Consider the following 23,476-nt stretch of genomic DNA (forward strand, 5'->3'; position numbering starts at 1 on the left):
AGATTTGAGGCAATGCTCACCCATCACCCATCCCACTTGCCTAAGTTGCAACCCCTCCTCCTTCTCTTCTTCCCTTTGCATCTTTCACAAGAATGAAGTGAGTGCAGCTGAACTGTCAAGGAAATTCATAGTGCCTAAGCCCTGACCCTTTTAGGCCTGAGAAGGCATGGAAAGCTACATGCAACAGTTGCCCTGCCTGGCTCTCTCTGTTTTCCAGGTAAAGGCTAGAACGCTCAAGAGAGGTCCCAAAAGAGACCTGAATGTCTTCCCAAAAAAGCTTGGCATTTAACTATGCTAAAAGCGTATTTGGCTATTTTGAAAAAATCAATTTACAGTACTATTTTGAGCTGCCCCTCCCCCTTGTGCTTCTGGGTGTCTAATGCCTCTCTCTTCCACTCCCCCCACTGTTGTTTGCCTCCACCATGCTGCCTAAGGACCATCCAGGTGGCATCTGGAGGAGCAGTCTGGCAGCCCTCAAACCTGGTGCTGTCAAGACAACTTTCTTCCTTCAGCTCTTAAGTAAGGTGGCTAAGCACAACTGAAGTACAGGTTTCAGATTTCAAAACCCACAGTTTGTCTGGCCTTCCCACAGCTCTTGCCACCAGTCTTTCATGTTGGACTTAAAAATGGGAGGTGGTGAAAAAAGATACAAATGCAATGAATAGATGAATGAATACAAATAAAGTCTCTTGGTGGTACATTTTTCTGATTTAAAGCAAGGCAGCTCGCCATCTTGGCAGCCTGGTCAACTAGTTCAGGGGTCGGCAACCCGCGGCTCTTTTACACCTTTGCCGCGGCTCCACAGATCCTCGGGGACCCTGAGCAGAAAAGCAGAAGCGCCAGAAAGAGGAGGGGGATGGAGCTGGTCAGCCGAGCTGGGCAAAGCAAGGTGGCGGCGGCAGCGGAGCTCGAGAGGCGGCGGCTGCTGGGATGGAGGAGGAGGCGGCGGCGCCGGCCGGAGAAGTCGGCATTGCTGACAGCTCTAATGGCCACATTCTCAGGGGGAAAAGACCATGGATACAGAGGACATGATGGACTGGGAAAAGGATTCACCAGTCTTTGACATATGTGCCTTCACACGAGGGTCACATTATGCCACAGCCTTTAGTGCCTGGAAAAGGCACATAGCCATCCTCAGATTCCAGTAACTTCAGCTCAGAGGCCACAAAAGAACCCCGGCCTCCTCTACATTCCTTTAAGAACAGAGGCTGCACTCATCATGAGTGGAGCTAGCTACTTAGAGCAGTGTTTCCCAACCTTGGGCCTCCAGCTGTTTTTGGACTACAACTCCCATCATCCCTAGCTAGCAAGACCAGTGGTCAGGGATGATGGGAATTGTAGTTCAAAAACAGCTAGAGGCCCAAGGTTGGGAAACACTGACTTAGAGGAATGTGCATTCCCATTTAAGGTTCAGTTGCTGGTGTTAAAACAACATTTAAGTTTGCCTTGTTTGGCTTCCTGCCTAGGTGCCACGTGGAGCTATCTAGGGTGCTACCCAGCTTGCTTGCATTTCAACCTAAACCTCTCTTTTGCCTAATTTACTTCCACAGATCCCTCCCTCCTTTATATGACCTTGTCTTGCTGGCACCTGACCTGTGCTAGACCTTTGTTTACTTGAACCTGACCTGGGACTAGCAGTACATGACCCTGGATCCCTGGAATTTGCGCTTAGCATACACCCTATTCTAGCTACATCCTCATCCCCCAGGCGGGAACCCTGCTTAGGACAGAACAGCAGGGGAAGTCAATATAGTGCCCTATAGATATTGTTTAGAGTATAAACTCCCATCCCATCATCACTGATCATGCTGGCTGGGTCTGATGGGAAATATAGTCCAACAACATATGGAGAGCATAACATTGAATATAGAAGGTTCTGCAGAGAAAATAAGACTCAAATGAGAGCAGAATCCACATGTTTGCAGGACCTGGGAAAAATGACTGCACAATCTCTTTGAAGTGAGCAGTGTTCACAATACAACCAATGATAGCAGACAGGTGTAATCTCAGCCAAGTAGATGGTTTATCCCAAGCAGCCATCTGGTCTAGGGGGATGGGGACAGGACTGCTGAAAAAATATTATTAAGCAATAGTTGGAACTGTTACAGAAGAGTCTGAGTCTGAATGCAAAGGTTATAATGGAGAAACTCTGGGTGGGGAAAACTTATTATTATTATTATTATTATTATTATTATTATTATTATTATTATTATTATTATTATTATTATTATTATTCCCCGCCCATCTGGTTGGGTTTCTCCAGCCACTCTGGGTGGCTTACAGCACATAGAAATTGCCAAACATTAGATATTAAAAATTTCCCAATACAGGGTTGCCTTCAGATGTCTTCTAAAAGTCAGATAGTTGTTTACTTCCTTGACATCTGATGGGAGGGTGTTCTGCAGGGCAGGCACTGCTACTGAGAAGGCCCTCTTTACAGGTTCCCTGTAACCTCACCTCTCACAGTGAGGGAACCGCCAGAAGGCCCTCAGAGCTGGACCTCAGTGTCCAGGCTGAACGATGGGACACAAACACGCAATCCTAAGTGGGACAAATCAGGCAGCGACCACAGCTTAGTTGCACATCACAGAGAGTGGGAGAGAGGTGTACAATGTAAACTCAACAGGGATTTGAATTCTTCTACAGAGGCTGCATATATACACAGTCCAAGCCCCCACTCCCCCAATGGTGAACAGGGTCTGATATTCTTCAGAGCTGATGGTCTTCCAGAAAGAGAGGAGAAGAGACAGCTAGTGCCTTTTTATGACTAGAAGAAATTCAAACTCATCATATGTCATGCAGACAAATTTCACTTGCCACAGGTATCCAAGCACTTAGCTATTTACAAGTCTGCTCTAGGAAATTAAGACTCTCTCCAGATTAATACTCTTTCCTTTTCAAAATTCTAATAACACAACTAACTTACATCATCTAAAGAAACACATGTGTGAATTAAGAAAGTAATTTTCAGTTTAATAGTCTAGGGATGTTAGATGTTAAAAGGTACTGAAAAGCATGAGGGTGTTGTGTCTTAAAATTATTATTATTATTATTATTATTATTATTATTATTATTTGATTTTATATACCGCCCTATACCCGGAGGTCTCAGGGCAGTTCACAGAACAAAAAAAATATATATAATCAAAATAAAAACAACCCAATAACCCCCGTCCTAAAGAGAGGGGGAAACCATACTCAGCACCTATATTTTAATAGGAGCAAATCAACTTGTCTACAAATTCTATCACACATATTCTACAATGTTGCTGGAATATTCCTCTCCCACTGCTAGATTTGCAGAGGTAATGGAAACACTCTTGTCTGACAAAACTGTTATGTAACCACAAGTTTTAATTACGGCATATTAGGGGAAAGAGAAGTTTTAACCATGACAGAATTCAACTAGGAAACATCAAACACATATGCTTTAACATTGTTTTAAAAGATCCCTCATAGTAATGAAGTCCAAGTATGCAATCAGCAAACCACCAGCACTTATTTCAAGTTTCTGTGCAAACCACAACAGAAACCATTTTTATTAGACTCCTGTTTTGGAGTGCTTATGTTAAGGCAGCGTTGGACAAATGGAAGCTCAATTCCCCCTCAATGTCCTATCAATGACTATGACAACCCAAACGTGAAGCTCTACATCAGGGGTCAGCAAACTTTTTCAACAGCGGGCTAGTCCCCTGTCCCTCAGACCCGGTGGGGGGCTGGACTATATTTTGGAAAAATAAATAAATGAACGAATTCCTATTCCCCACAAATAACCCAGAGATGCATTTTAAATAAAAGCACACATTCTACTCATGTAAAAACACCAGGCAGGCCCCACAAATAACCCAGAGATGCATTTTCTACTCAACATTTCTACTCATGTCAAAACACGCTAATTCCCGAACCGTCCGCGGGCCAGGTTTAGAAGGCGATTGGGCAGGATCCGGCCCCTGGGCCTTAGTTTGCCTATCCATGCTCTACATCAGTGTTTCCCAACCTTGGGCCTCCAGCTGTTTTTTGAACTACAATTCCCATCATCCCTGACCACTGGTCTTGCTAGCTAGGGATGACGGGAGTTGTAGTCCAAAAAACAGCTGGAGGCCCAAGGTTGGGAAACACTGCTCTACATAATGGTTTATATTTATAGCAATATGCTTTTGTTGCAGTATCAAAGGTCCAAATAATTAGTCAACACTAAGAGATTGCTATGGAGAACTAGCCCCTGAACAGACAAATACTGGCTCCTTCAAAACTTCCACTAATACCTAATTTACAGGCTGTGTTGACAATTAAGTCCATTCATCTACTTACTACCTACTTTTTAAGCGTTTTAGATCTTTGGCCAATTAGGCTCAATTAATTTTCATCTACAGTATTATTATTTATTAAGTATTGTACTGTTATTTTAACTGTACTTTTTGTTATTTTATACGTATATTCAATAAGAAAGCTAGACTCTACATTTTCAGCTGAACTGTACTGACTTTTGAAGAACATTTGAGTTTGTCACCTAACTCTAGTCTAGGCACAGGCTGCAACTAAATGTTCACCACAGTGGTGAGCCACTTCCTGTCTAAAAACCAAAAGAAATTAGCCACAGAGATTAACATGTGTTGCAGGCACAACTCCTACAATATAAGCAACTGAATAGAATTCAGAGTACTGATGCTCCAAATAAAAAGTTAGTATCTGAACAATTATTTTTAAAATAGTATTGCCATAAATCAGTATTAAACAGCCGTGCAAAACAACTATATAGTAGCATAATTTGAGAACCAACATGTTACATTTCCAACAGCAGCCAAAAGAGACAGTCAAATACATTTAGTCATATGAAATATAAATATCAACAACAATAGAGATAGACACCTACCCTGTTCATTCTATTTTCAATTGCAAAAAGGCAAATTTACTGTAATTTGATATTCAGAAGCCTCCTAAGCATTATGGGTTAATTTAAAAATGAATAGTAAAAAATCAGGATGCAAAGCAAGAGCATAGGTTAAGTTGCAGTTATTTTTGTAGCATTATGGATTTATATCCCACTGTCATATATTCATATTTTATCTTAAAAGTTTATGATCTTCTATACTTAGAAGTCAGAAATTCTACTCATCTTGCTTGATGAAAGACTAACAGATGATGGAAATTTCTGTCAAGTATGCAGAATCTATTACTTCCAATAAATCAAATTTACTAAATTGGAGATTACATCATATACACAAGGAGCATGGCAAGAGATTATTTTAGCTGTTCTTGCCAAAGCTACTATCCTAACAGAAGAACATAGGAAGAGCCTAGTGTATCAAGCCAGTGGTTGATCTAGTCCAGAATCCTGTACACAAGCAAGAGCTGAGTGCAACAGCACTCTATCCATTTGTGATTTCCAAAAACTGGCATTTGGGACATTCTGCCCGAGACAGTTCAGGCAATAGTCTTATTTAGACTACTGGCTGAGAAACTGGAGTGTTTCCTGAGAAACCATTGAATTTAGTAGAATTAGTAGAAGAAATTGTTTCTTGACTTCTAAACTGTGCTTTATTTGGTAAATTCATTGGTAAATTCATGTCTTGCTCAAGAATAGGTTGCTAAGTATAAGCTATCCTGTAACCTCAATAGTATAAGCTTAGTATTTAAAGTCAATTCATGTATAGTACTTGAAAGCAGCCTACTAGTTTAAGTTCAGATATGCAGTCGTACCCTGGTTCATGAACACCTTGAAAGTCGAATGTTTTGGCTCCCAAACACCACAAACTCAGAAGTGAGTGTTCCGGTTTGCGAACGTTCTTTGGAACCCAAATGTCCAATGCAACTTCTGCGGTTCCCGAACATTTTGGAAGTCAAATGGACTTCCGGAACAGATTCCGTTCAACTTCCAAGGTACCACTGTATGTCACTTCTCCACAGGAAATTGTGCCCATGATGGCTATGTTGTTTCTACCTCCACTGTTGGAGGCAGTATACCAGTTGCTGGGAATCACAAATGGGTAGAGTGCTGTTGCACTCAGGGTTTGCTTTTGGCCTTCCCATTGCCATTGGGCTGGCAACTGTGAGAACAGGATGCTAGGCCCAGCAGACTCTTCCTATGCTCAAAGTATCTCCCAACCATCAACTAATTATCAAAATATTTGAAAAAAAAATGTTGCAAAACCTTTCAATAATGTCAAATAAAACAAAAGTAACTCAACAAAGTTCAAAATAAAAAAATTCCTTCCAGTAGCACCTTAAAGACCAACTAAGTTAGTTCTTGGTATGAGCTTTCGTGTGCATGCACACTTCTTCAGATACACACGAAAGCTCATACCAAGAACTAACTTAGTTGGTCTTTAAGGTGCTACTGGAAGGAATTTTTTTATTTTGACTATGGCAGACCAACACGGCTACCTATCTACTCAACAAAGTTCATTAGCAGAAAGAAATAATACATAAAGCAAAACCAAAGTTAAGCAACAAAAACTAAACTAAATTAAATTAAAATGCTCATCTTGCTGCATTCCAAGGGGCTCAGCAGCCTGGCTTAAACACAGTTCAGAGAAAGCTGGGTCTTCCCACCAGACTAGGTGGTTCATAGGTGGCTCCAAACTCACTCCTCCAAAAGAGGCAGACAACAGCACATGGGAAGTTCTGCGGAGGGTAATGATACTTTCCTGAGCCTCCCAGCTAGTGCTGGTCTTTCCTCATGCCAGAAACAATGAGGAAATATGTACTCCACAATGTTACCATCTATATAAAGCCAATCACATTTCATTTGTACTATTCTAAACCAAGCCTGTCTGTGTGTGTGTGCTTCAGTGAAAAGGGCATCCTGACAAGTCAAGCAGCCTTGGGCCATAGACTGCATATCCCTTGTGCCTTTTTAGACAATGCCAATGTAGTCTAGCCCCTAAGAAAATGAAATCAGTCCCCTGATTCAGTTTATTCATAAAAAACAGATTCAAGTGTCTAGATGTCCAATATTATCAATTTAATGCATCACAAATAAACTGTAGTACTTAAATTTAGATTTTAATCTAAGTACTGTCTCATAAAAATGTACATCAGGGTATTTTCTATGTATGTATTTCACACACTCAGCAATTTCATATGTCAGTTGGAATATGTTTAGTCTAGGTGAACACACTGATTTTTACTGCACACAAATCTTTGACATTAGCAAGTTTGTTTGTTTGCTTGTTTTTAAAAGGCAGGAACATTAGTTTTGAAGTATCCCAATTAGACCACTAATGCCTTTTAAATCTGTCCAGTATGTGCTTAAAGCATTAGATGCTTGAAGTGTTTACATGTCTTAAATCCATTTCAATCTGATCCCCCCCCCCCTGCATCCTTAAATCTCTTTAATGATAATGTTTCCCCACCCTTTTCCAGGGCTGTTTCTCACAAGATGACATTTCCTAGATGGAAGCCTCTTCTATAGAACTGTGTGAATTATTCATCCGGTGTGAGATAGTCACATTTGTAATCTCACAAGGTGTAAATGTGGTATGGTAGGCAACTAACAAATACAGCTTGCCACCAACTTCTATCCAGAAGAAATAAATACACATGTGTTTGTCACATATAACAAAGTACATGAGGAAGTTACACAATTGTCTGCAGGGAAGGAATTTCTATCGATGTGGTTTCTGTCTAGATTCTAGGGCGGCATAGCATCAAGCTTTCTGCTCATCCCTTCTAACCCTTACTTTAGACCAGGGATAAAGAACCTGTGACCCTCCAGATATTGTTACAGTCCACCAATATATGGAGGGCAACAGGTTCCTCATCTCTGTTTTAGACTTTCCAGTACAGTGGTGCCCCGCAAGACGAATGCCTCGCAAGACGAAAAACTCGCTAGACGAAAGGGTTTTTTCGGTTTTGCGTTGCTTCGCTAGACGAATTTCCCTATGGGCTTGCTTCGCAAGACGAAAATGTCTTGCGCTTTTTTCTTAAAGCCGCTTGAAGAGGCGCAGTTGCGACGGACCGTGCTTCGCAAGACGAAAAACATCGCAAGACGAAAAGACTTGCAGAACGAATTATTTTCGTCTTGCGAGGCAACACTGTACAGTGGTACCTCCAGTTACAAACTTAATTCATTCCAGAGGTCCGTTTGTAACCCGAAACCGTTCTTAACATGAGGCTCACTTTCGCTAATGGCGCCTCATGCTGCTGCTGCGCTAGCAGCGAGTGACTTCCGCTCAAATCCCGTGGCAAAGTTTGCAACCAGAAGCATCTACTTCCGGGTTAGCAGAGCTCGTAACCCAAAGCATTCGTAATGAGGGCGGTATGTAACACAAGGTTCCACTGTATAGAAATCTCAAGGACATCATAACTCAAATACTGCCAGCAGTAAAGAGAGCCCAAATTCCTGAGAAATCCCCAGCCTTAACCACTGTGATAACTTTGGTCATCTCCAGTGCTTTTTTTACAGGGGGAACTCACAGGAACTCAGTTCTGGTACCTCTCAGGTGATTTCCAGCACCTCTCAGGCGGGTGCCATTGCCATTCTAAGAAAAAGAGGGAGACATTCATAGTAAGTTCCAGCACCTCTTTATTAAAAGAGCACTGGTTGTCTCAGTGCAAGAAAGATGGTGAATATTACAGTTGTCTCTTGGTTTCTGTAGAATCACTGTGTTACATCCCGAGTTGTCTCATCAATACTACTTTGAGCTATTTATTCTGTTTTATAAATTTAGAACTTATATACCCCCCTATTGCTCTTGATTGCAATCCTTTTCCTTTCCTAAAGAAATTAATTCCACAGGCAAGGTTAGACCTGTTCCCCTCTGTAATACTGAGTCAGCTATCTCTGCAGATGGCCAGAGACAATAAAGCGCTGGAAAAAAGCAGTCTTGCCCAGCAGGAGAAGACATTTCATCCCAAAGCATCCTTAACTGGGAGAATCTCTCAAGATTACTCAATTTACTTGTGCAGTAGTAACGTGACATGCTCTGACCTCAAGGAATGAACAAACAGAAGTACTTATTAATTCAAAACTATTAGATCTTACTTAGTAAAATCAGTATTTCAGGAGGACTACGGTAGCTCCCAAATACCAAGTGGACCTCTGTTGCATTCCTAGAATCAGTTATCCCACCAACATACTGTATTCTTTTTCAACTTGTGTGGCAAAGTAAAAACTTCCAACCCATCATACAGGAGAGAGAATAAATAAAAAAAAGGCATTGGGAAAAGTGCTGAGACTTTCCTTCCCTCACGCAAAGTTTATATATAACCAAATGGCAGAGTACAAAAATCACACTTTATTTCAGGACAACACTATGCTCTTGTCAGATTACCAACATGCAAGTGTAGTTACATTGTTTTGCATTCAGCTATGAAGGTAATCGTGAAGATTAAAAGTTGCGCTTCTTTCCCAGCATAGCTTAAAAAAAAAATATCTTTATTTAGGTAAGAAGATAATAACCCAGCTGCTTGTATCTTATGTTGCAGAGGATGTCCACAAATGCATTTATCCCCTTCAAAGAAGGGAGAGAGAGAAAATAAGTACAGTAGTACCTTGGAACTCAAACGCCTTGGCTCCCAAACGATCGAAACCCAGAAGTGAGTGTTCCGGTTTTCAAAAGATTTTTGGAAGCCGAACATCTGGTGCAGCTTCCGCGGCTTCCTGCAGCCAATCAGAAGCTTTGGTTTCCAAACATTTTGGAAGTCGAATGGACTTCTGGAACAGATTCCATTTGACTTCCAAGGTACAACTGTATGTATGAATGTACATTAATGGCCCCGTACATCATGCCCTCAACCCTCCCACTGCCTAGGGTTCACCTACCTCAGAGGAAATACACACACACACACACACACTCCCTGCTTCATGAAACCTACTTTCCCCCAACCCCTACAAACAGCTATGTTTGAGCTCTCATGAGGAAACATGAGTAGGTTTAAGTTAAGCCATACATAAATATTGTTGGCTAAATGAGTATACACAGCCCTTCACAATGTTTTTCCCTGAAAATCCAGGGATAGTCATGAGTGATTGATTGTACAGTGAAAAGGAAAACATGCAAATGCATTCAACTAAGTTTTACTCAGTCAGTAGACTTATTGACATTGAAAGCCACTAGAGCCAATAGAGCAGATCCTCTTGAAATTGGTTCCCCCCCCCCACAGGTCCCCCGCCCAGTACAGATCACATTTGTTTCCATTGGCTTCCATGCTGAAAATAAGAATTCAAGAGAATTTTTAATTCTACTGCATCTGACTTTTACCCAAACTCTATGGAAAAGAGAGAAAGAGTTTGCACATGCAAACTGACTGATACATGGGGGAAAGAAGCAACCAAAAGCGTGGTGTCCCCAGAAGTCTTTCAAAATTGCAAACATACCTACAAATGCAAGAATGACAGCAACACTTGTGCTAAACTATGACTCAGAATAACGTCCAAATACAGTGGATGCTCGGGTTGCGAACGTGATACGTGCGGGAGGCACGTTCACAACCCGTAGCGTTCACAACCCGCAGCGCCGCGTCTGCGCGCATGCGGGTCGCGATTTGGCACTTCTGCGCATGCACAAGCGCCAAAACCCAGAAGTAACCCGTTCTGGTACTTCCGGGTTCGGCACGGTGCACAACCCGAAAACACGCAACCTAAGGCGGCTGTAACCTGAGGTATGACTGTATGGCCTATGACTGTATAAAAAAGTAGATTCTGAACTGTAACCATTTACAAAGTAAGGTTCTGGGATAAATTCTGATACACTAACTTCAATACTGAACACTCAACACCTGCATGTGTATACATACTTCTTCAAGAAATCATAAAATATTAAGTGAGAAACATTGTTCGATTTGCTACTTTTCAGTGTAGTACAATGTCATTTTCAGAATTCTAGTACCCCATATATGCTTAGCAAGAATCCTCTGTAGTTACAGCCTCTTCTTATATCTGCATTTTGCAAATCGCTGGCTCATACAAGCTGCCTTCACATCCCACTCACTACTTCACCTATCTGTGTTAGGCTGCTTCTTTATAATATTCTGTAAAAATACATGCATTGCACTTCAGATATGAAGGGTGCACACGTGTATAAATCACCCCCTTTTCCTTTAAAAATATGCATGAGTAGAGCAGAAAAGACCATGTTTCTACTTGCATATGTTGCAAATGAAAAAGCAGTGCATGCATATACTTATGTGGGAGTATAAAATGTCATTTAGAAGCAGCAGGCTCACTTCAACACATACATTAACTCTTCAAAAATTGGTGCAAGTGCTGAAGATCCTTTCAGTACTCACTCAGGCTACAAATACCATGCATACTTACCTAAAAGTAACCCCCACTAAACACTGTGATCCTTACTTCAGAGTAAACACACAGAGAATTAAGCCACATATCTGAGAACAGTTTGCACAACAGAGGACATCTGTTCCAATTAAATGGAAATCTAATTTCTGCATCTGTAAATTCCCTTTTTTGCTTAGTTAAGTTGCACTCAAAACAATATACATGGGCTAAAGACACATCCAGGTTATTTTAGTCTTGCTTTCTTTAAAAAATTTGGCCCATATCACAGCAAAAACTACGGTTGCAAAGTGGGGGTTTTAAGTGATTTTGAAGTTCTCATTTCCCCAGTAATTCCTGGGAGGAAACCTAGTTTTCAGTGGTCCAGCCTTACCTTGTTTTCCACTGGAAACTGCCATTCTGAAAACTAGCAGATTCTGAGTCATTTTCCAACTTCACAATGACCCAGTTCAAATGTAACACTAAGCCAAACTATAGGTTAGCCCAAATGTGCAGGCATGTGGAGTCATGGAGATGAGACTGCAGCCGCTTTGTTCCTTCTTCAGTCCTGTTGCTGCTGTGCTGCTATAAGGTAAACTATGGTTGGACTTAATCGAGTGTTATCAGAATTTGGGCTTGAGATTTATTTCACTCCACAAGCGGTAGCCAAGCTTTGTTCTTTGTTTACAGCTTGTGGTTGGTTTGAAGAAAGCAAAGCATGACCCTGGGTTTGGACAACATAAGTCAAATCATGGCTTAGCTTGCAGTAGCAGGAGTATCACAATCTTTTATCCATGTTTTGGCTTAGAATTACATGTGAACTGAGCAAGATCTATCTTCCACTCTGGTCCTTATTAGTTACCCACTTTACATCATGTAATATAACAAGTATAAAAAATCTGACAGAAAAATATCTCAGCTCAAGAAGTATTGTTACCAGAACTATATGAAGCTTTAATCTGCACAGTTGGCTAAAATTTCTATCATTATATCAGACTCTATGTTCCTCTGCAAACAATACTTCTTTAACCTTCTGCAAACCTCAGTAAAATTCTCCAAGGCTATGATATCAGGGGGCGATGATAATTGCTCTCGCCACATCACACCACCATTTCAGCAAAACCTGATCAGAAATTCAATCATCTCCAGGTCAAATGCCAGAATATTTTCCATCGTTACTATTAAAACTAAAAGCAAAAAATCCTGCAAGCCTACCCGTTCCCACCATGATGCAACATGGCAAAAAAGATCTCATTCATCCTGTGCTATAAAAGAAAAACTTTTGCTTAGTTCAGACCATTAGCTATTACGCATAAAGGACACCATGGTGAAACCATGGTACATGCACAAAGGCGGATCAACTACAAAAGCTCTCTGAACACACAAAGATAACCCAATTAATAGGTCTGGTCATTCAAATAATGCAAATGAATCAATGCATATTCCATAGCTGTCAAGTGTCCCTTATTTGAAGGGACAGTCCCTTAGTCCAGCGCCATGTCCCGCTGCTGTCCCTTAAATGATGTCCCTTAAATTTCAAAGGAAGCAGCTCCTCTCCCTCCCTCCCTGCCGGCCGGGAGGAGGCTCCAACTGTGTTGCTTGACTGTGTTGCTCACCCAATAAGAAGTCTAAGAATGACTGGGGGTGGAGCTTGCATGTGGAGCTTGTGTGTGGCTAGTTAATGCAAGCTGAGGGGGCTTTTGAATGCTGGATGCCATTTTGTTGCACGTGCTGCTGCAAATTTTGCAGTGCAAAGCCAGGCCGGGGGGCCATCTTAAGTTGAGGCTGCATAGGCCTTGTGGTGCATGTGATTCAGATTCTATTCAGTTGAACCTCTGGTTACAAAGTTGGTTGGAAAGTGTTCTCGAAGCTACCAGCATGAGTTTGACCAGACTGCAGGAGGACAGGAAGACTGGAGTGCCTGGAACAGGTGAGGCAGCAGGTCCCTTATTTTGGCTGCTGGTCCCTTATTTTCAAATCTGTAAGTTGACAGCTATGGCATATTCTCATTGTGACACTGTAAATGCTCCACCCTTCCCTTGTTCTTCAAATAATATGTTAGAAGATACAGAGAAACATTCTATAAATGTCTTTTACTGTTTCTTGGTCTCTCCTCGAGAACTTGCTATAGTTACATCATGGATACACTTATAAGGAAACAAATTCCAAGATTTCACAACCCTTACATGCCCCAAGCTATGTTATTGTTCAAATCAAAAACAGGTTGCAGAATTCACTTGTTGTAAAGTGCCCTGACTATGCCAAGAGAAAATAAATTTGCCTTTCTTTTCTTTAACCATTCCTTTACATAAAGCCCAGAAAGCGTAGATTCATTAGAACGAGTTGGAAGGCAATGCAGACTTCAATAATAAGATAAAAGGTACAGGAATAAAACCTACGCATGTACTGAAGCAACAGATGCAGCTTCACAATGCCCACTTGAAGCAAAATCACCTGCATTCAGTTGTTAGCCATATCCGATTTCCCTTTTAATCAGCAATGTGTGGAAGACAAGCTGTCATTATGCCATTATTTATAGAATCATAGAATCATAGAGTTGGAAGAGACCACAAGGGCCATCGAGTCCAACCCCCTGCCAAGCAGGAAACACCATCAGAGCACTCCTGACATATGGTTGTATCATTATGCCATTATTTATATTTGGAACTTACACATATGCACCCATCCCTGTGCCTTTGGAGATCTACTACTCATTTGCCTTGTCTTTCCTCAGCATCTTTTCACTATGCAGTCATTGACATGGCAGCTTCATTGAAAAATCTTTGAAAAGACAAAATGCCAGTCAGCAGGCAGAGAGCTGCTGAATTGTATCAATGTGACATTTTAATGACACTGCATACCATGCAATAATATGAGAATTAACCGTATCACCTCTCTCCTGCAAGTGTGCATGAAAGGCTGGTGTGGCAAGGATGCAATCTAAAATACTGTACATGCAACCTAAGCTAGGCCAACTGCCTGTTTGAATATTCAAGTATAATTTCAGCACGCAGCATGTTTATTCAGAAGGAAACTCGGTTGGTTTCTTCCTTCTCCCCAAGACCCAGCAGAAATACCAAAATGCTAACCCACCCAGATGCAAGTAACCTCAACTACCACATCACAAGAGGAGCCCTGAAGATGCAGCTTAACATCATCACCTCCAGAACAATGTTGCCTGCTGGATATTTCAGCAGTAACGGGCAGTCTGGTGGCTTGGGAGTCTGAATTACAAGATCAACTAATATCCTTTTATTCCGAGCATACTGTGATATTCTTAGCAGAGGAGGAGGAGGAGGAGGGAAGAAGGCAGTCCTTTATGAATGCACATCTGGCCACCACCTATCTAGAAGGAGCGACACATTGTAAGGGGGAAAGGTCTGTTCTCAAATCGTTGCACAGCAGCATCTGCCAAGAATCGTGTGCGCATTCACACACACACACTTAACAAGCGCAGCATGAGCACAAATCACTCCACACAACGCTGCGGAACGAGAAGCGTTTCCTCGGGGCTCTTAATCCCACGGTCGTGGGTTCGAGCCCCACGTTGAGCAAAGGATTCCTGCGCTGCGGGGGGCTGGGGGTGGGTGGGCTAGATGACCCTCGTGGTCCCTACCAGATCTACGATCCGAAGGATCCCACAGCTTCTGGGAGCAGCATGGGAGGGTCACCGGGAGGGCAAAAAAGGGAACCCGTCCCCATGTATTATTATGATTATTTCTCTTCTGAACCGCACCGAGATTTTTTGATGAAGGGCGGGATAGAAATCTAATAAATAAAAAATATTCATACCCCGCCCATCTGGCTGGGTTTCCCCCCCCCCCAAAAAAAAAATGTCCACGGGCTTGCTCCACTGTTGTTTAAAAAAAAACACACACACAACGCGGGGCTGAGCCTGCGAAAGCGAGCATCTCTCCCAGCGCCCAAGATATGCCGAGGCGGCCTCTTGCGCGGACACGCGTGTCGCCCTTTCCCACGACCGCCCAACCCCCACACTCCCGGCTCCAGAAGCACGAAACGTATGATGCCCCGAGATTTCCCCTCAGCAAGGGGCGGCGGGGTATTTTTTTTGGGGGGGGGGGTGGAGACCAGACCCGGTTGGGGGAAAGGCGCGCCCCCGCCCTGACACGTAACGCCGTACCTGTATGTAGTTGGTCTCGCAGTACTCGGCGACCCGCTCGAGGTTGGTGTAGCTGTCGAAGAGGGCCCGGCGCCCCCCGGGGATCTCCTCCTCCAGCAGCATCTGCAGCTCCGCCATCTTCACATGCTCGCGCGCTCCGTCCCGCCCCTCTTCCCTCGCCTCCCCCCCTCAACCCTGCGCCTCAGTCGCGGGGACGGACAGCCGCCCCCTCCCCTCTCTTCTCCACCTCACCCCCCCCCGCCACACACACACACACACACCCCTTGCGACGGACGCCCTCCGACGACCCCCGGCCGCGGCGCCTCACGCTCTTTCCCCTCGCCGTGAGAGAAACACCCACCGGCCAGGCGTCGGCGGAGGCGCGGCGCAACCGGCCAACAGCGGCGGACGCCACTGCGCAGGCGCCGGGGGCTTCCACAACGGCTGCTGCTGCTCCTCCTCCCCCCCTCCCTCCCTCGCGCGCGCTCTCCCTCGCGCACGCGCACATGCTCCCCGCTTCCCTCACACGCAAACCCCGCCTTCCGCGGTCTCCCGGCGCTGCTGCCGCCGTTCGGGCCGCTTCCGGTGTCCCCGTCTGCCCCGCCCCCTTCTCTCCCCCCCCATATCGCGTCATGGCGGCCTGTGGGGAGAAGGGCTTGGCGGGGGAGTTGGGGGGAGTGGAGTGAGGAATGGGGTGAAGGATGGGATGGGGTGTCTCCTATGCCCACACATCCCCTTGTGTGGGGAGAAAGGAATAGTGGTGGCTGGAGAGGAGGTGAGCTGGACGCCACAATTCCATCCTGCCTCCCCCATAATAATAATAATAATAATAATACAGTGGTACCTCAGGTTACATACGCTTCAGGTTGCATACGCTTCAGGTTACAGACTCCACTAACCCAGAAATATTACCTCGGGTTAAGAACTTTGCTTCAGGATGAGAACAGAAATCGTGCGGCAGCAGCTGGAGGCCCCATTAGCTAAAGTGGTACCTCAGGTTCAGAACAGTTTCAGGTTAAGAACGGACCTCCAGAACGAATTAAGTACGTAACCAGAGGTACCACTGTAGTAATAATAAATAAAAAATTCAGCCTCCATATCTCTTTTTCACAACATTCCATTTTCTTTTGTTACAGAAATACTGAGGTCTCAAATAGAGAATAAACGTTGATCACTGCACAAGGCAAATACACATAAGTAAGTACAGTCATACCTCCAGTTGAATGTGCTTTGGGTTGTGCTCCATGGCAACCCGGAAGTAACTGAGCGCGTTACTTCCGGGTTTCGCCACTCACGCATGTGCAGACGCTCAAAATGACATCACGCACATGTGCGGAAGCGGCAAAACGTGACACGCGCAGACGCGCCGTCGTGTCTTATGTTCCATTCAGGATGCGAACGGGGCTCCGGAACGGATCCCGTTCGCATCCCAAGGTACCACTGTATATAAACCACATGCCTAACATAGCACAGGAGAACAATCCAAAAGTTTTGACCTATGAAGCCTTAAACGGCTCCAGACCGCAATACCTCAGGGGCAATACCTCTTTCGATAGGAACTTACCCAGAACCTGAGATCGTCATCTGAGGCGCTTCTTCGTGTGCCTCCTGAAGAGGTCTGGAGGGTGCCAACACGAGAACAGGGCCTTCTCTGCAGTGGCTCACCATCTGTGGAATGCTCCCCCAGGGAAGTTCGCCTGGCGCCTTCATTATACACCTTTAGGGGCCAGGCAAAAACATTCCTTTTTAACCAGGTCTTTGGTTGATTTGATTGACATCCTATACCCTTTTATAATGGTTATTGGGTTGCTGTTTTTATTTTGATTATATATTTTGTGGTTTTATATTTTGATTTTGTTCTGTGAACCACCCTGAGGGCAGTATATTATTATTATTTTTAATAATAATAATAATAATAATAATGCCATCTTGGCTCTCCTAAAGACTCTCAATATTTCCCCTGCCTCCTTAATCCCCCTTGCCTGAGAACAGGTAGGCAGATAGCAATTAAGGGAACTTTCTGAAGGGATTCCTCTCCTATATCTATATCCAGGTGTTCTGCTTTGAGGGATGTCCGATGGTCATCCTGATGGTCTTATCAAATGCTAATGTTTTGTGTAAACTGTCTAGAACTTTGTGAAACTTGCTAAATCCTCAGGAATATCACACTTGGCCTGCCTGAGCCACAGTAACCCCACCTTGTGTGTGATGTAATTTCTGACTGTTTGTAGAGGGGGTGTCCTCCTTCTCCACACCAAAATGCAAACCCTGAAAAGAGATGTTTCTTCTGGGCTCTAGGGTCTCTCTTGCCTCCTTGCTAGGAGGGGAGGGAACTCTGTCGCAACAGAAAAATAAAGATCAGCCTTGCTTTCACTGCATCCTGCCTCCATCCCTTCATCTCTGACACATTCTGGACTTAGGGGACTCAGTTCCTTGGGGAGTTGGGCAGCAAAAGCCAACCACCCTTATTTTTCTATATCACTTTCATTAATTTACCATATTTTTCGCTCTAGGTGATGCACCAGATCACAAGACGCACCTAGTTTTTGGAGGAAGAAAACAAGAAAAAAAATATTCTGAAGAGCAGCAAGAGGGATCGCTGCGCAGTGAAAGCAGCAATCCCTCTTGCTGTTCTGGCTTCTGGGATAGCTGCGCAGCCTGCATTCGCTCCATAAGACACACACACATTTCCCCTTACTTTTTAGGAGGGAAAAAGTGAGTCTTGTAGAGCAAAAAATACGGTATTTATTGAATTTTTATACCGTCCTATAGCCGGATGTCTCAAGGCAGTTCACAGAACAAAATGAAAATATAGAGCTGTGATATACCTAATCAAAATAAGAATGATAACCCAATAACATTCCCCACAAAAAAGAACCACATTTTAAAAGGGCATATGTGTTGCAAATGAGGCTATTTTTCTTTATCGTCCTTGGCACACGGCCTTGAACCAGCACACAGCCTTCTGGAACCCAATCTATTGTTTAATGGGTCATTTACTTACTTGCTGTTGTTGTTTTTCAAAAATGCATCTATAAGCCATCCTAATTTGAGAATTGTACATAGTACCATAGAATTGTAGAGGGACCACGAGGGTCATCTAGTCCAACCCCCTGCAGTGCAGGAATCTTTTGCCCAACATGAGGCTCAAACCAACAACCCTGAGATTAAGAGTCTCGTGCTCTACCGACTGAGCTTTTTTATTTTTAAAAGGGGAAACCCACAAAATTTATGGCTGGGTAAAAGATTTATTGCAGGATAAATGTTTGGGGACCAAATGTGTGGCAAGTCTTGCCTGGAACTAGGCTCTAATCCACAAAAAGCTTGTGCCGTAATAAATCTGTTAAAATTCACAGTATTTATTGGTTCTTGCAACAGACTAATGCGGCTACCCCTCTGGAATCTTGACTGGAAATATTGCTTCAGCTATTATTTCCAATAAACATATATTCACCAGCCCCAATGTGCTAGGTGCTGCCTCTGGGCTTCTTACCAATTTCTGAAGGGAGACTAGGATTCTTGCAAAAGACTGCTAGATTTGGTCAGCCTTTGTCTGATCCAGAACAGCACTTTTCTTGTTCTTAAACGAGAGTGCTCTTGGGAATACATAACATAGATTTTGCCTTAACTGAGCACACAATCTTGCATTGTTAATTCAAAACATGTCAGTGGATCACAAGGGCTCTATTAATAAGGTAGACCACACAAGACTGAAGTCAGCCTGTCCCTCCTATACGAAAGGTAATCTTATGCATACTTACTTAGAAGCAAGCCCCACTGGGGAGAGTGGGAATCAATGCAATTATTATTATTATTATTGTTTATAATGTGTTACGTTCCATGGGTAGCTAACAGAGTTGTAATCCTCTCGTTAAAATCAACAGGACTTCACCATGCTTAACTTTGGCTAGATCATGCCCAAGGTTTGAAAACCTTTGCCCAGTGGAGCCTTAAAAAATAATAATAAAATTGACTAGTTCTGCTGGATCTCTCAGCGGCGTTCGATACCATCGACCATAGCATCCTTCTGGACCGTCTTGAGGGGCTGGGAGCTGGGGGCACTGTTATACAGTGGTTCCGCTCCTTCCTCCTGGGCCGTGTTCAGAAAGTGGTGGTGGGGGATGAGTGTTCAGACCCCTGGGCTCTCACTTGTGGGGTGCCTCAGGGTTCTGTCCTCTCCCCCATGCTTTTCAACATCTACATGCGGCCGCTGGGAGAGATCATCAGGAGGTTTGGGCTGGGTGTTCATCAGTATGCGGATGATACCCAGTTCTACCTCTCTTTTAAATCAGAACCAGTGAAGGCGGTGAAGGTCCTGTGTGAGTGTCTGGAGGCGGTTGGAGGATGGATGGCGGCTAACAGATTGAGGTTGAATCCTGACAAGACAGAAGTACTGTTCTTGGGGGACAGAAGGCGGGCAGGTGTGGAGGATTCCCTGGTCCTGAATGGGGTAACTGTGCCCCTGAAGGACCAGGTGCGCAGCCTGGGAGTCATTTTGGACTCACAGCTGTCCATGGAGGCACAGGTCAAATCTGTGTCCAGGGCAGCTGTTTACCAGCTCCATCTGGTACGTAGGCTGAGACCCTATCTGCCTGCGGACTGTCTCGCCAGAGTGGTGCATGCTCTGGTTATCTCCCGCTTGGACTACTGCAATGCACTCTACGTGGGGCTACCTTTGAAGGTGACTCGGAAACTACAACTAATCCAGAATGCGGCAGCTAGACTGGTGACTGGGAGCGGCCGCCGAGACCATATAACACCGGTCTTGAAAGACCTGCATTGGCTCCCAGTACGTTTCCGAGCACAATTCAAAGTGTTGGTGCTGACTTTTAAAGCCCTAAACGGCCTCAGTCCAGTATACCTGAAGGAGCGTCTCCACCCCCATCATTCTGCCCGGACGCTGAGGTCCAGCGCCGAGGGCCTTCTGGCGGTTCCCTCATTGCGAGAAGCAAAGCTACAGGGAACCAGGCAGAGGGCCTTCTCGGTAGTGGCGCCCGCCCTGTGGAACACCCTTCCAGCAGATGTCAAGGCGATAAACAACTACCTGACATTCAGGAGACATCTTAAGGCAGCCCTGTTCAGGGAAGTTTTTAACGTGTGATATTTTATTGTATTTTTGGTTTTTATGGAAGCCGCCCAGAGTGGCTGGGGAGGCCCAGCCAGATGGGCGGGGTATAAATAATAAATTATTATTATTATTATTATTATTATGACTAGAATATAAATTGATGTAGCTACTGTTGAGAGTAGTTAAAACAAGAATTGTGAAATACCCATTACTGTCACAAAGATAGATGGCATTTGGAATACTGATGATCTCTTTGTAAAAATACGTATGCAGAGAAATAGCATCCCGCTGAATAACTCGTCTCATATTGCACATTAGCCTTCCTGGATTATAATTTCAATCATTAAACCTACTGAAAGCCACAACAAGGCCAAACTCCCTGTTTAGAGTTTAGAAAAACAAATGGATCTTTTTCCTCTGGAGAGACGGTAACAAGCAGAGTTCCCTAATGTTGCATATATTTCCAGAATGCTTTTGTATTTTGTCGTTATTTGTCACATGAAATGGTGGATAAATAATATTCCCCACTCCTAAATTGTAGGCTGTCAAAACATGAGATATCCAATACCTGAAAACGAATGCTCAGGCTGATACACCTGAGTTCAAATTGTGTATCCACTGGATCCCTAAATGATTATTAGGATTTATCCATGTTGCATAAATTATACATGCATAGTCCACTAAGTGCAAGGTATTTCCACCATTCTGGCATAAATGAGATTTTACCGTTCTGTTTATACCTGTCTTAGAAAAGATTAATTACTGGTTCTCATGAAAGTTATATCCAATTCCACCAAGTATTTGTAAGACAATAAAGAACTAGGAAGGGCAAAATTGGATGCCATTTTCCAGCATTCAGCTATGAATTTATAGCCGTCAAAGCTGTATTGCAACAGAGCAACACCCTTGTGAAAATTTCATTTCGGTATGTTAAGTCGAGAATCAATTACATAGGAAAAGGTGCAGTTTTCAAGTGCCTCTTTGTGGAACAGTCTTCTTGTTCTAAATTAAACTGCTCAGAGATAAGGCAGCATCCAGATGGCTTCCTCTGTGGCTGGTTTAGCACTGTAGCGCTAAATCAGAAAAAAAAGGGAAAGGCATTTCAGGAAAGAGGTGCCAACTATCTTTTGTCAAACTCTTTGCACTTATTCTTTTGGACCTAGTAGCCCTTGGTAGTTCACCAAGGTATCAAACATTGGTTGGCACAGTGAACAGCACACCTAACAAATGAAAAGAAAAACCCTTTATCTACAGTGCACACATGCATCATTTAGTAATAGGTGATGAACAAGTCCCCCTCAGTTTGATTCATTACAACTTCATTATTTACAAGCTTTGTCTGCCGTCTTTCAGAAAAATCTCATCTGTTTTCCAAGAGTGCCCCCACCACACGAAAACACATTTTTCAGTTGTTCCCCCTCCTTTAATCTGCCCTAGAGGGCTACTTGGAAGAAGGCTCGCCCTACCCAAAACGCACCCAGGAGCCAATAAATGTTTTACGTGTGAATGGAGAAACACTAATCACATAAAACATTTGGAAGAACTGGGTCGAAAAGAGATGCTCTTTTGAAAACAAAAAGCTGCCTAGGCAGGTGATCCAATCATATGGTTCATGGGAAACAAGACGGATTTCATTGAGCGTTAAGAGGCCAAACAATATTGACACGTTCACCTACAAAGTGTGGGGTCTAGTCTGCACAGAATCACAGAGCAGAACGTTTGGGAGAAACAATGCTTCAGTTATATTGCACCTGTGCATTACGGGATGGTCAGGCAATTATTAAGGTAAACGTAAAAGGACCCCTGACCATTAGGTCCAGTCGCGGACGACTCTGGGGTTGCGAGGCTCATCTTACTTTATTGGCCAAGGGAGCCGGCATACAGCTTCCGGGTCGCGTGGCCAGCATGACTTAGCCTCTTCTGGCGAACCAGAGCAGTGCACGGAAACGCCGTTTACCTTCCCGCCAGAGTGGTACCTATTTATCTACTTGCACTCTGACGTGCTTTCAAACTGCTAGTTTGGCAGGAGCAGGGACCGAGCAGCAGGAACTCACCCCGTCACGGGGATTTGAACCCCCGACCTTCTGATCGGCAAGTCCTAGGCTCTGTGGCTTAACCCACAGCGCCACCCATGTCCCGAGTCAATTATTACAAATTTACTAATATTACTCATTGGGACTTGTTCTATTTTCACCAGAAGATTGGTAGGAGCTAAAGAACTGCAAGCTGCTAAAGTAAGGAGAATGCTCTGTCACAGGTTACTAAACCATCCTCAGACGACTCGTAGGGAAGAATGAATTACAACAGGTAAAACCACTTTGCTCCATGTCTGAAAGCATCCCAGCTGGTGTTTCCCCATGTCGCATTCTGATGCTCCAACCTGCCAGACCAAGTGCGTCCCTCGTACACTAGTCTTGCTAGGGAGTTTCCACAAAATATTGGATCTGCCGACCCCTGTGAGCAGTTCAATTAGGACTTCGGGTTCAACGGCTTGATTATTGCTAAGGTTACCTGCAAGCCTTTGATTGATTGCTGGTCATTGCTGCTAGGTAAAAGCATGCAGGCTATTTCCCGTCATATTGTCCTGCCTCCTTAGGCTTCTGTGTCCGGTATTTGCGTGCAGGGAGAGGTCCAGCTGATGTGTAGCACCTCCCTAAGAGATCTGGACTGCGTTGGTGAAATATGCAAACAACAAAAGTGATTACCCAATTGTGTCTACTTTTGAAGGAATGGGTTTCCCAAATCTAAAACCTGACTGTGCAGTCAGTCTGGAACGGGCCCCCAAATTCCCGTTTCTCCTTCTCGAAGGGTGCATTAGCTAAAAACCATTAACTTGAGCTCGTGTATAACAGGAACCCAGCTGTACAAACATAACCGTCTCCCTTATCAGTCCATGAAGGCTGGTAATGACGGATGGCCTTGTCAGTTCCGAGTGGAGCAGGGATGGCACTTCTGGGTCTTATCTTACATCCTGACCACACTGATGCACAGACCTTGTCAGCCCCCACGCCCGGGAACAGCACCAGGAGTGCTCTTAGAGTTGGTGACCTTCTTACCCCAAGATAAGGAAT

The 23,476-nt window shown here is 43.9% G+C and overlaps 1 protein-coding gene across 16 annotated transcripts in view; it reads right to left on the reverse strand.

The window, feature by feature from the left end:
* The window catches only part of ABI2 (abl interactor 2), a 72,503-nt gene that overhangs the window by 37,372 nt on the left and 11,655 nt on the right, over positions 1-23,476 (reverse strand). For 6 of the 16 annotated variants that reach the window (XM_083473595.1, XM_083473594.1, XM_083473593.1 and 3 more), the window contains exon 1: positions 15,359-15,761. The exons of 1 other annotated variant lie outside the window; for it this stretch is intronic. In XM_083473595.1, coding sequence (XP_083329721.1) covers positions 15,359-15,475 — 117 coding nt within the window. In that variant the 5' untranslated portion in view covers positions 15,476-15,761. Of the gene's footprint in view, positions 1-15,358; positions 15,762-23,476 lie in introns of those variants that run through there. 9 more of the 16 variants (XM_083473591.1, XM_083473587.1, XM_083473586.1 and 6 more) reach the window with 3 other exon arrangements.

Source organism: Podarcis liolepis (genome assembly GCF_965112155.1).
Source record: "Podarcis liolepis genome assembly, chromosome: 1".
Taxonomy (NCBI): Eukaryota; Metazoa; Chordata; class Lepidosauria; order Squamata; family Lacertidae; genus Podarcis; species Podarcis liolepis.